This window comes from Mytilus galloprovincialis, chromosome 2, assembly GCF_965363235.1.
Source record: "Mytilus galloprovincialis chromosome 2, xbMytGall1.hap1.1, whole genome shotgun sequence".
Taxonomy (NCBI): Eukaryota; Metazoa; Mollusca; class Bivalvia; order Mytilida; family Mytilidae; genus Mytilus; species Mytilus galloprovincialis.
The window spans coordinates 49,743,164-49,757,616 of NC_134839.1; the positions used below are offsets into that span (position 1 = coordinate 49,743,164).

Here is a 14,453-nt window from a genome sequence, read left to right on the forward strand (position 1 = left end):
AACATCAGTTGTTCGACCTGTTAGTCAAATGCGTTTTGTTTAAATATACTTTTTCACTTTTTTGGTCTTTTGAAAAGAGGGACGAAAGATACCAGAGGGACAGTCAAACTCATAAATCGAAAATAAACTAACAACGCCTGGCTAAAAACGAAAAAGACAAACAGAAGAAACAACAGAACACATGACACAACATAGAAAACTAAAGAATAAGCAACACGAACCCCACCAAAAATTAGGGGTGATCTCAGATGCTCCGAAAGGAAAGGGGATTGTAGTTACGACGTAAAGAACATATCCGATATAATTTGTGAAACAGTTATTCCATAACGGTCAACTAACTTGTGATGGCGTCCGTAAAATTAACGAAGGGATGATTTCAACTTCACCATTTGGAACTCTTGGTTAAATAGCTTCCTTGTGAGCAGCAACTCTCTATCAAGAAAATCACGATAGGAAATGCAAGCACGGGAATACCGTATCAATTGGGAGATATAAACCCCGTATGCAAGTGCTGCTGAAATGTTGCTACTTCGAAATGGAAAGTTCACAATTGGAAAGCTGAAATCATCTCTTTTGTCGTTAATTTTCGATTTTGGTTTGACCCTCATTGTCAATGGTTACTTCTACTTCTACTATATAATGACCGCCTTCAACACGTTGAAGTTTACGTCACTTGTACTGCGCATTGCTTTGTGAAGACATATATACAGTGAAATATAACAATTTGGTGATGATAAACAATAAAACATTTTCATAGTGGTAGTGCATATTTTTAATTTATTATTTTTATATTAAGATAAAACTATTTACACATGATGAATTTACTGACTGTAGGTTGACACGGCTACTTTGAACGACTCTATAGAGTCGCTCATCACAATACTCAGGGGAAGGCTGTTCCAGATTTTAATTGTGCGTGGAAAAAATGACTGTTGCCTTATTTGTGTTCTGCAGGATGGACTTTGGTATGAGAGTGTGTGCATGTTCCTGGACTGTCTGAGCGGTTGAATTAGTCTGTCTGTGTTTGTGATTGCAATGAGATGATGTGTGATTTTATAAAACATGACCAGGCGTGCATCTGTTCTTCTGTGTTCGAGGTCTCACCCTCTAGGATAACTGCTTGGGAACGACATGATAAGAAGCCCTGTATCCATGCATTTGTTTTCCCCTGTATCCCATAGTAATTTAAATTGTGTGTTAACAAGTTATGGCTGATTTTATCAAAAGCTTTGGAGAAGTCCATTATGAGTACATCAGTTTGTTTTGAGGTTTCCATATATTTAGTGACATCATCTATAAATTCAAAAAGTTGAGTTTCACAAGATCTGTTTTTTCAAGTTCGAAAGCCGTGTTGTAGGGGATACAGGATGTTATATTTGTCTGCATGTGTCATGATTGCGCTAACTACAACATGTTCCATAATTTTACAACATATGCATGTCAAAGAAATAAGTCTATAATTCTCTGGATTATATTTGGAACCTTTCTTATAGATGGGTGAAACATGTGCAGTACGCCAGTCAGTAGGGACTTCGCCAGTGTCTAATGATTTTTTATATATAAGGCATAGTATTGGTGAAATTTCATGTGCTAACTCCCTAAGGAGACGTGGCTTAAGTTCGTCTGGTCCACTTGCCTTGGATGGATTTAAATTTAGAAGTAGTTTTGAGATACCTTGGATGGTTATATTTATGTCGGGCATGGTAGGGTAAGCTGTTTTCTGTTGCATGTATTGGTTGTTTTCAAATTCAGTGGCAGTGATTTTATTTGGTTCTGAGAAAACTGATTGAAATTGCCTGTTGAGTGCATCAGATTTTTCTTTGGTGTCAGTTATAAGTTTCCCATTCTGCTTAAGTGATGTTATTCCATTGTAGTCAGTGAATAATCTGATATGTCGTCTGTGGTTTATTTTATATGTTGGGTTGTGCAATTTTCCGGAAGTACGCTTAGAACAATACAAAGAACGTCACAGTAACACCACTGGCAACGTTCGACGTCGTTGTAAAAGATCGTTACAGATTGACAAACGTATCGTTGTATTTTGTGATCAAGATTTTACAGATTTACAGATTTCTACTGAATATTACAGTTAATTGAAATGGAGGTAGGTTGCTGAACTATACAAAACTCTATTTTACGCAGGTATTGTCAAACTTATGAAGTATGGTTTCAGAAGAGGCAAACACTTAACATCATGGACAAACTTGACTGACGTAAGCCGCAGTAAAAAAAATCCAAATTCTATATTTACAATTATATTTATTGCGAAAGACTCAATTGAATTTATGAATAAATGTATTAATATACCACTAGTATTAAATAAAATTGTAGACTTAGACGAACTGTATATTGAATTATTTATACGATGTTATGTGTAGCATGGAAGAATAAATTATCAACTAATGTTAGATATGTATCTAATTATTTTAATAAGAAATCATAAGACAAAAAGCCAAGGCATGATTGATGTTTTTAAAGAAGAATCTTATCCTATTTTTCCTTGTCATTTTAGATGGTTGACTTCAACTATAACAATTTTACCCACGAGGGTTTAGAATTAGAGAAGAAAAAGCTCATTGTTCAGCTCAAGGAAGAGTCCATTTCTAAAGATGGAATGGAATTTTGGGCTAAGGCGGAGAAAATTCAAGAACAATATGAAGATCCATATAGAAGATCAGGTTTGTAAATTTGAATAATAATACTTAGAATTGACCTGATGGCACAAAAGCGCTTCAATGCAATCTTCAATTACAGAAAGAACATTGCGAACGAATTTCCAATGTTTGATTTGTTTGACTGGTGATTTGGGAACAGAGCACGCAACTGAATTTTGTATACTATAGTATCTCGTGTAGCTGTCCGTATGAAATATGTACAATTTTCATAACCTGAGAGTGTGTAGCATGAATAAATGAAAGGCTAACATCTTGTCTTCTTTTGTTTGTTTTTAAATGCCTTTATTGTTGTTTTTTTTTGGTATACATCTTTATAGCTACGGAACTGTTACAGTAGCTCTTATGTCCTTATAGCTTACGATTAATTGCGGACCATATATAAAAATCCGTAGCTCTATAGTCCGCAAGTAGTCAAAAATATCACAATGAACTAGGAGCTAATGTTCAGATACTAATATCAGTGCTGTTTATGATGTAAATTGACAGAATGTTTAACTTAACTGATTAAAGATAAGATAGGCATTGTCGAAAAATCATTTAATTCTTTAATTAATGAACACAAATGTATTAAAAAATTTAAAATGCAATTATTATCATTTTGTCGGATTTTGAATAATGAATGAGTAATGAATAGTTCTTGTCTGTCGTCTTGCAGAATATACATCCAGGAAGTTGTTTACGCAGTTCAAAAAGGAGGCAGAGACAGAGTCTGAGTTACAGTTCTGGACAAAACTTGAACAAATGAGAGGTGCATACAGGTATCCCGAGGATGAAGGCATCATCTGTGAAGATATAGGTTTGTTGAAAAAAGAGATCTCTGGACAAAGAAACACAATATGCAGTTAAAATAAACACTCATTTTCATTCTTAATTTTATTTTACCTTGAATCAGGAACATTGGTCAAAGCATACCAAACATCTGCTTAAAGTTACGAAATTCTTGGTTAAAATGCAGTTATTTATCTTCCTTCTTAGCATTTTTTTTATTTTTATTTAGCAAACTCAATTTAATTAGCTTTGTAAACGGTAAAATTAAATAATAAACAGGCACTTACAGTTCTACATATTTTTCCTTGCATGTGACAAAAACAAATGCAAATAAATATCAGTTCCTTTCAACAATTTTTTTATATATAAATTTTTTTTTATTTTTATTTTTTATTCATGAAATGCACATTTATACCCCTCGGGGTTGAAGGCATATACAAACAATACAATACAATATACACAATGGAAAAATGAACATATTAAACATCATATATAAATGATAAAACAGTAATATTTATGCAGGCGTTGTGTCCACTCCCCTCAGTGCAAATGACTTTTTAATGAACGGAACAGTAAGCTGCATAATATCAAATGAAGATAGAATTAATTGTAATCTATCTGTTTCAGACAATGTAAAGTATTCTGGACATATATTATTTATATCTTTTTCAAGCTGATTACGTAAAGTTTTATTAATTTTACATTTTAAGAAAAAGTGGGTTTCATCTTCAACCGCATTTATATTACAATGTTTACATATTCTATTTTCTCTTTGAATTCTTTTATATCTACCCCTCTCTATTTCCAAGAAATGGTCACTTACTCGCATTTTACATAATAATTTTCTATTTTCAAAACTTTTTTTAGAAATGTATTTGTCTATTTCATATTTTGTTTTTATTTTACTGTACAAGAATATTTTACTGGTTTCATTAGTTAATTTTAATTTTTCAAAGAAAATATTTTCAAAGCTATCTTTTAGTTCTTTTTTAATATTTTTTGAGAATGAACTCTTCTCTTGTTTATAGTTTATATCCTGTATTTTATTTATGTCTAATTTATAAATATTAGATGAAGAAACGGAGGACGAAGCCGATATCGTTCAAACTGGAACCAATCCTGAACAGTTAGAAATAAGCAATGGACAAGATGAAGCCGGAAACAAACAAGATAATTTTAATAAGGAACAAGATGAAACCATGGAAACAGAACAAAATAAACAGAACAAACTAGCAGAGACAGCAGCTATAAACCAGGACATCACGCAGAAAGCTGTTGGTAAGTTTTGAATAGCAACTTCCTCTGAATCCATGGGATACCACGATTTCCCGAGAAATACAAGAACAACGTAATATCCCCTAAACAAAATGGTATATCCCGAAAACAAGATATTTAATGTTGTTACACTGCTCAAATTAGTGAAACAGTTTGTTTTGAGAATATTTTAAAGGTTCATGTATTTCTCGGGAAATCGTGGTACCGGACTCCATTAACATTACCGTAATATGTTTTCATGTCAAATTGTTACTTTTATTCATTTTTAATGTAGCCATTAATACTCAGTTACTTTATTCCAACGGAAAAGAGCAAATCTGATAGGGTCACAGACTACGCTGTTTAGCTCAGTGATAAAACCAGACTGCAAATATTCGAACATCAATTAGTAAATGTTATCGTATGCGTTTAACATTTGACATCAGTAACTATCAGAGTCTACAATTATAGTGCCTGTATGATTAACAAAACCATAATCTCTAGAGGAAATAATACACGGCCACGTAATGATTTCATATTTCAAAGCACAATATACTTTAATACATATTTCTGTATGCATCGGTGTGCATCATGATTTTTTCTGTTGTTTTTTTTTTTATCGAGGGATGCAGTTTTTTTCCTTTTATCGTGCAATTTGAAAACTATAATAATTATAAACAACGTCCTATATTTGCAGAGCCTTCCTCTCTCATGTCTCTAGCTCAAATACATCAAAAGGAAGATCCTACATGGATAGATATATCTTTGAAGGTAAAATTTTAACTAAAGACATACTAAACACTGCTGAAGAAAGGGAAAATACTTAAACTCATGCCTATCATAAAACAAACAAGGAGGTGTAGTATGGTTGCAATGAAATATACAATCAACTAGAAACAAAAGAACGATGATGTAAACAAATACAGGTCATCGTATGGTCTTCGACTAAGGGGGGGGGGGGGATCAAAACCCGTATTGTTAGCTAAAAAAAAATTAAAAAAAGAGCCGACACGGCCAATAGGAAACAACACAAAGGAGAAAACCGCTGGCTGCTTTATGCTACAGTTACATTAACAGGCAGAAACCAACGATGGTCACTTGATAGTAGGCACTGGTTAATTTTCATACAGTGTGAGATTAAAACGTCTCGTCTCTTACCCCCATGAAACAACTAAGACTGTGGCTATCATTTTAGATAAAACACGCGAAAAATGAATGTCATTTTTAGTTATATATTAGATACATAAATATCTATACACGAATTTTAATTTAACAGATGGTCATTCAAAACAAAATGTATTTTGAAAAATAAATATAAAAGCATACAAGCTAAATAGATGTAAGAAGATGTGGTATGAGTGCCAATGAGGCAACTCTCCATCCAAATAACAATATATAAAGATCTATAAAAGTAAACCATGATATATATATAGGTGAGATTACAACCGACAGTTTGCTGAAGTTTTCTTAGTATAAATTTCATTTATCAAATTTTCGACAGAACGACATTGAATTGCATATTCCCGACATAAACGAGAGGGAAATTATGGAAAAGGAAGAAAAGAAGAAGGAAAAAAGAACAAACAAATTAATTAAAGCCGATAAGAAAAGAAAGCAGAAGGAAATTTACCAATCTAAGAAGAAGCAAACCAAAGGTATAACAAAAATATGAACTAATACTAGAGGTGACATGATTTATATATATATATACGTCTTCCCATTATTTTATATGCAAACTAGAAGATGTGGTATCATCTATGATTGCCAATGAGACAACTATATATTAGGATCAACGTATAATTGTGTGAACAATTACGTATACAACGCCAAGTAACCTTCAATATAAAAAAAAAACTGACGGTCTGACTTATACTTTAACATGAAGTAAAACGAAAAACAATTAAAGCAGACTGCAGCATACGACAACCACCGGCTAATAGGCTCATGGTTAGTTACAGGAACAGGGGCCATTTTAAAACTTTAGTGAATAGAAATTCATTCCTGAAATTAAAATTGAATACAGTAGTATTGGCTAAACACACGTGTATAGTGCATTGGGTTTCTTTTCAGATGAACGAAAAAAGGCAAAGAAATCAACCTTTAGTGACTTCATGAAATCTCTGACGTCATGTTTCTGGAAACCAAAAAAAGTAGAAGAAAAATAGATTGCTGATTAGTTTTGTGGTCGTTTAAATTATGTATATATTATATTTTCTAATTAAATTATTATTTTATTATAAATCGTTTTTGTTTTTTTAATTGAATAATAAAGTTTATTGCCATACCAATTGAAAACAAGGTAGATGTACTGTAAACTTGAATAGGTCCCTTTGTATTATTAATACTATTGTATCTAAACATTATCAACTTCTCTAAGTCGTTTACATTTGACGAGGTAGTGGTTTAGTCATGACTATATGTCCTTAAATTGTACGCCTGAACCACTTTTATTAAATAATCTTAGATTATCTCAGATAAACTAGGATTATCTCAGCATAATTCAAATTCGAGAAAATCCTGAATTATCTCTGAAAAACAGAAAAATAAATATAAGAAAAAATTTTGAATTGCTTCAAAAACACTATAATTAAATAAGCAAGTCGATGTCTGTCACTAAAACAACAAGAGTGCACACGCTGAAATGTCTCGCCTCCTTTAATTATCATTGATATTATGTTGATAGTCCTAAACATATTAAAAGCTTTACTACAATTGCCAAATGAACAAAATTGAGAATGGAAATGGGGAATGTGCCTAAGAGACAACAACCCGACCATAGAAAAAAACAACAGCAGAAGGTCACCAACAGGTCTTCAATTTAGCGAGAAATTCCCGCACCCCGAGGCGTCCTTGATCCATTAACCAACAAAAATAAACATTAACCAATGAAAAATGAAAATGAGGCCAAGGTCAGATGATTAAGAAAAAGAGACCAAAACATAAAAAATAACGCTGAGTATTGAACCGTGAAAATGATATCAAGGTCAATAAAAAATGTGCAACTGACTTATAATCATAAAATATTCCCATATAACAAACATAGATGATTTATAGCATACAGTATCAGAAAAAAAGACCAAAACCCAAAAAACTTAACTTTGACCACTGAACCATGAAAATGAGGTCAAGGTCAGATGACACCTGCCAGCTAGACATGTACACCTTACAATCATTCCATTCACCAAATATAATAGACCTATTGCGTACAGTATAAGAAAAACAGATCAAAACACAAAATCTTAACTATAACCACTGAACCATGAAAATGAGGTCAAGGTCAGATGGCACCTGCCAGCTAGACATGTACACCTTACAATCATTCTATTCACCAAATGTAATAGACCTATTGAGTACAGTATAAGAAAAACAGATCAAAACACAAAATCTTAACTATAACCACTGAACCATGAAAATGAGGTCAAGGTCAGATGACACCTGCCAGCTAGACATGTTCACCTTACAATCATTCGATACACCAAAAATAATAGACCTATTGCATACAATATAAGAAAAACAGATCAAAAACACAAAAACTTAACTATAACCACTGAACCATGAAAATGAGGTCAAGGTCAGATGACAACTGCCAACTAGACATGAAAACCTTACAATAACTCCATACACCAAATATAGTAGACCTATCGCATACAGTATAAGAAAAGCAGACCAAAACACAAAAACAGCCAGTTGGACATGTACACCTAACAATCCTTCCATACACCGAATATACTACTATTGCATATGGTATCTGAGATACGGACTTGACCACCAAAACTTAACCTTGTTCAGTCACTGAACCATGAAAATGAGGTCAGACATTAGAAATGTGACTGACGAAAACTTCGTAACATGAGGCATCCATATACAAAGTATGAAGCATCCAGGTCTTCCACCTTGTAAAATATAAAGCTTTTAAGAAGTGAGCTAACGCCGTCACCGCCGGATCACTATCCCTATGTCGAGCTTTCTGTGACGAAAGTCGCAGGATCGACAAAAACGAACAGTATTAGTTGAAACACTTTTCATCCTGAAATATTCACAATGAAGTTACATGTATGCCTTACGCTATATTACGAAGTTTATAATGATCGCTTTAGAATTGGTTTTAGAATTAAATATGAACAATATATAATCGGAATTAAGAAATATTCACAAAATTAATAATTGATAATCATAAATTATTATGAAAATAAGAAAAATATATAGTCAATTACAATTTTATTTAATTTTTATTTATATTTTTACCTAAGTTTACCTGTAAAATGAATGCGCGCAAATGTAATCGAAAGCTGCGCGCAAACGTAAAACATTTTAATCCTTAAATGCGCACAAACGGATCATTATAGCCTAGCTGAAGGAAAATAAATAAAAGTCTAAATTGAAAACAACGTTAAAACCTGTGATTGCGTTGGATAAAAACCGCATTTTTATACGTGTGCATCTTAAACAAATTTCTTCGTAGAGGGGTCTAAAAACAGCACAAATAACCATTTACAAAAGACCAAAAAAAGTGAAAAAGTTTATTTTGACAAAACGCATTTGCCTAACAGGCCGAACAACTGATGTTCTTATACTCTGCTGACTGCCATTGACGATTTCCAAATGAATTGAATGATCCCCAGATATAACAAATGAATCTTAATATTTAATAATTTAATACCAAACGTAAAACAATAAAGTTGTGGAAAAGATGGTATACCACAAACATGACGTGCAAAAAAATAATGTGTACACCATATCCGTATTTCGACAATAAATGTCTCTTCAGTGATGTTAGCGATCGAAACGATATTTGGAATGCCATATACTGCTCAACTCTTCCCATAACCCAATACTATCAAGATTTGAATTCATGAAACAAGAAAAGGCTCATTGAGGAACATCTGTTAAACAGACAGCAGAATCTTGTACCACGTCAAAAAATATGACAGGCAATTGAAAGGAAAGGACTGTACTGTTTCTTCCGACAGGAAAAACGGCAGACAGAGAAGAGCATGGACCAAGCGTTTACGTTGCGCGAAGGGACTGCACAAGTTTTGTGTCTGTAGTCTGTAACCTAGAATGTTAACTATTGTATTATGACTTTCTGATAGTTGTTTTGTAAATTATGATAAAAAAAAGGATATTCTTGTAAACACACGAATGAATTACGTTTCTTTTAATTTTAAACCACAATGTGTTTTGTCTCTTCTTTACCTATAGAACGACCACTTAGAACTCGGAGGAAGAAAGGCACAAGATTAATTATCTTTCAAGCAACTTGAGTATTTTTTTACATGGTTACATTTTCTTTCTGCTTAAAGACTATCAGCTCTTTGGCCCGAATGCATAAAACATCTTAAGTTTTCCTTAAACTCATATTTCACTAAGAATTTCCTTATAGTTAAATATAATTCTCAAGTCGTATGCATAAACCTACTTAAATCTTCACTAGGGAATACTTAAATTGGAACCTTTCTCTAATTATAGTATGATAGGTAGTAGCTCATGGCATGTACTCATCGTGTACAAGTTTGTTTTTTATTACCATTGATTGATTAATACAAACTTTATTAGTAGCTGGTGTTAAATTTGTGTTGGGATGTAAAACAATTCAAAATAACCAGGTGCTCCACAGGGCGCAGCTTTATACGTCTGCAGAAGTCGAACCCTGAACATTTGGGGCAAGTATGGACACAACATTCAAGATTGATACAGCTCTGAATTTGGATTGTGATCAAATTTTTGACATAATCTGATATAATATGGGTTTCTCACACAAAACAAATGTCAAGATCTTACAAATCTATTACGCAATTAAAGATTTTTTTTTCAAACTTTTCAAAATTTGGAATTTGAGAAATTTGGAGAAAAAAAAATTGAAAACTACTACCATCCCCCTTTTTTGCAATTAGTCCAAAACCTGACATTTTATTATACATAATTTACAAGTAGTGTAAGGGAGGTAAATCCGAACATACCTTAAATTGTATGTTAAATGTTTCTGAGTTACCTCCCTTACACTGATTTTAATTGGTCTTAATTGTCTATTGACCAGAAAAACCTAGTTTTCCCCTTTTATTTCCCCTAATTCAAAAACATTTCAAGCCATAACCCCACAAAGTCAATACTAACTACCCCTTTATGGTATGGAAACTTGTGATACAATTTCAGAGAGATTCATACATTTAAGCACAAGTTATTGTTTGAAAAGCTACAAAAATGCTTATTTTGGGCCCCTTATTCCTAAACTGTTGGGACCATAACCCCCAAAATCAATCCTAACCTTTAGTGGTATCGAACCTTTTGGTTAAAATGTATAGAGATCCATTCACTAAAACTAAAGTTATTGACTAGAAACTAAATGCGTCTTCGGACGATAGCATTGTACGATGCAAAACTTTTCTTGCGATCCCATAAAAATATGTAACATAACATTTGATTTTGCGCATAAGAGAAAATGTTTATTTTCTGAGGACAACTCTATATTTAAACTGTGACAAAACATGATAATGGTTTTAATGGCATACATGTAGCACCAGTGTAGCATTGTAAGCATGTGCTTACAAATAATTTTTTTTCAAAAAGAGTTTTATTATATTATTATATCATTTTATTCTGGTATCACCTAAGTTGAACAAAGGTATACAGAAAAACATGTTAATTCATATAACATTGCATTGTACATTTGTTGAGGAAGCATTGTTCAGCATCTGTTGGGCTATCGCCCCCGCCCTCACCCCCTGCTTATATTTTTTTTTTAGGATTGCCTTTTCTTTTAATTATCCATTTTTAGATGGGGACATTCTGACATTGGATTGTGTGTTTTGCTGTGTGTTTGTTTAAATCACATTGGCTGGAGGTAAATGTATAGGTGGAGGGTTGGGATCTAAAACTAGAGGCTCTAAAGAGCCTGTGTCGATCACCTTGGTCTATGTGAATATTAAACAATGGACACAGATGGATTCATGACAAAATTGTGTTTTGGTGATGTGTTTATAGATCTTACTTTACTAAACATTCTTGCTGCTTACAATTATCTCTAGTTATAATAGTACTTTCTGTGGAAAATGTTATTGAAAATCTTCAAATTTTAAGAAAATTGTTAAAAATTTACTATGAAGGGCAATAACTCCTTAGGGGGTCAATTGACTATTTTGGTCATAGTGACTTATTTTTAGTTCTTACTTTGCTGTACATTATTGCTGTTTACAGTTTATCTCTATCTATAATAATATTCAAGATAACAAAAAAACAGCAAAATTTCCTCAAAATTACCAATTCAGGGGCAGCAACCTAACAACCAATTATCTGATTCATCTGAAAATTCCAGGGCAGATAGATCGTGACCTGATGAACAATTTTACTTCCTGTCAGATTTGCTCTTAATGCTTTGGTTTTTGAGTTATAAGCCAAAAACTGCATTTTACCCCCATGTTCTATTTTTAGCCATGGCGGCCATCTTGGTTTGTTGGCCGAGTTACCGGACACATTTTTTTAACTAGATACCCCAATGATGATTATGGCTAAGTTTGGTTAAATTTGGCCCAGTAGTTTCAGAGGAGAAGATTTTTCTAAAAGATTACTAAGATTTACGAAAAATGGTTAAAAATTGACTACAAAGGGCAATAACTCCTAAAGTGGTCAACTGACCATTTTGGTCATTATGACTTATTTGTAGATCTTACTTTGCTGAACATTATTGCTGTTTACAGTTTATCTCTATCTATAATAATATTCAAGATAATAACCAAAAACAGCAAAATTTCCTTAAAATTACCATTTCAGGGGCAGCAACCAAACAACGGAATGTCTGATTCATCTGAAAATTTCAGGGCAGATAGATCTTGACCTGATGAACAATTTTACTCCTGTCAGATTTGCTCTAAATGCTTTGGTTTTTGAGTTATAAGCCAAAAACTGCATTTTACCCCTATGTTCTATTTTTAGCCATGGCGGCCATCTTGGTTGGTTGGCCGGGTCACTGGACACATTTTTTAAACTAGATACCCCAATGATGATTATGGCCAAGTTTGGTTAAATTTGGCCCAGTAGTTTCAGAGGAGAAGATTTTTCTAAAAGATTACTAAGATTTACGAAAAATGGTTAAAAATTGACTATAAAGGGCAATAACTCCTAAAGTGGTGAACTGACCATTTTGGTCATGTTTACTTATTTGTAGATCTTACTTTGCTGAACATTATTGCTGTTTACAGTTTATCTCTATCTATAATAATATTCAAGATAATAACCAAAAACAGCAAAATTTCCTTAAAATTACCATTTCAGGGGCAGCAACCCAACAACGGAATGTCTGATTCATCTGAAAATTTCAGGGCAGATAGATCTTGACCTGATGAACAATTTTACCCATGTCAGATTTGCTCTAAATGCTTTGGTTTTTGAGTTATAAGCCAAAAACTGCATTTTACCCCTATGTTCTATTTTTAGCCATGGCGGCCATCTTGGTTGGTTGGCCGGGTCACTGGACTCATTTTTTAAACTAGATACCCCAATGATGATTATGGCCAAGTTTGGTTAAATTTGGCCCAGTAGTTTCAGAGGAGAAGATTTTTCTAAAAGATTACTAAGATTTACGAAAAATGGTTAGGTCCAGGTGAGCTAAAAATATGTTTAACCTATCACATTTTTTGCACCTGTCCAAAGTAAGGAGCCTCTGGCCTTTGTTTGTCCTGTATGATTTTTTATTTTTAGTTCATTTTATATATATGTTTTGGAGTTGAGTATGAAGTCCATTTTCACTGAACTTGTAAACATTTTTTATAAGAGGACAGCTGAAGTACGGCTTCTGGTCATTCTTGCTGTGTTGAAGACCCAATGGTGGCCTTTGTCTGTTAGTCTTTTTACTCTTTGGTAGGTTTGTTATCCTTTTGATACATTCCTCATTTTAATTCTCAATTTTATATTAAATATTCTTGGGACTTAATTTACCTATGATTATAATCAAAGAAAGGTGTTTTGATAATTATAGTCAAGAAACATTAAAACAACTTTAAGCATGTATCCTGTATATTTTGACAAAAAACTTGAGACTAAAATTCAACTTGAAAATAAAAATGGCATTTTCACCCAAAGCAACGTCCAATTATAATGATGACTAGCAATGTATACATATAAGTATTTATATATTTATTAAATACTGTGATCACAGAACTCACTACCATTTATAATGGAGAAAGACAATTTATTTTGGATAGAGATTTGGTGATTTCAAGACAAATGTAAGAGGGGTTTTTGCTGATTTTATGTGCTTTCTATACAAATGTTCACCTTTTTTGAAACAATTCAATCAGTAAAATTTGAGATAATAGATGAGATAATTTTTTTTTTTCGATTTTCTATCATAGTTCAACAAGCTAAGGTTGTATGCAAAATTTTAACCAAATCTGTGTCATAGCCCATTTACTGTTCCTTGACCTTAAGACATATTTGAAGACAGGATCTTGAATCTGTCTAAAGACTAGTAAATTGTCCACTGTTGTCATAGAAAAAACTGTTGTCATAGAAAAAAATAAAATATCAGTTGTTGACAAGTAACACATATTTTTGTATTTAGCATAAAAAACATTTCACCTATTAGTATTTGACAATAAAATTAAAGGTTACATGTATTTTAAAACATTTTATACTTGTGAAAATACAGAATTCTGAATAGGTATTAACTGTTATATTCTGTGTTTTACTTAGAAAAAAACCTGAATATACATCTGCATATTAATAATGGTTAACGATTCTCATAGTCTACACAAAACAAGC

General features: G+C 32.7%; 1 protein-coding gene across 1 annotated transcript; it reads left to right on the forward strand.

Annotated features, from left to right (window-relative positions):
* The first annotated feature begins 1,987 nt into the window (after positions 1-1,987).
* Positions 1,988-6,938, forward strand: LOC143062274 (uncharacterized). The gene is made up of 7 exons (XM_076234017.1): positions 1,988-2,104; positions 2,513-2,678; positions 3,331-3,471; positions 4,515-4,721; positions 5,395-5,468; positions 6,199-6,352; positions 6,768-6,938. The coding sequence occupies exons 1-7, from the start codon at positions 2,099-2,101 to the stop codon at positions 6,860-6,862; spliced, it is 843 nt and encodes a 280-aa protein (XP_076090132.1). The 5' UTR covers positions 1,988-2,098; the 3' UTR covers positions 6,863-6,938.
* Positions 6,939-14,453: the final 7,515 nt, after the last annotated feature.

Excerpts from the sequence above, each read along its gene's own strand:
- LOC143062274 (XM_076234017.1), top strand. Across the intron at positions 4,722-5,394 it reads CATCACGCAGAAAGCTGTTG|AGCCTTCCTCTCTCATGTCT; the intron begins GTAAGTTTTGAA and ends CTATATTTGCAG. Across the intron at positions 5,469-6,198 it reads GGATAGATATATCTTTGAAG|AACGACATTGAATTGCATAT; the intron begins GTAAAATTTTAA and ends AATTTTCGACAG.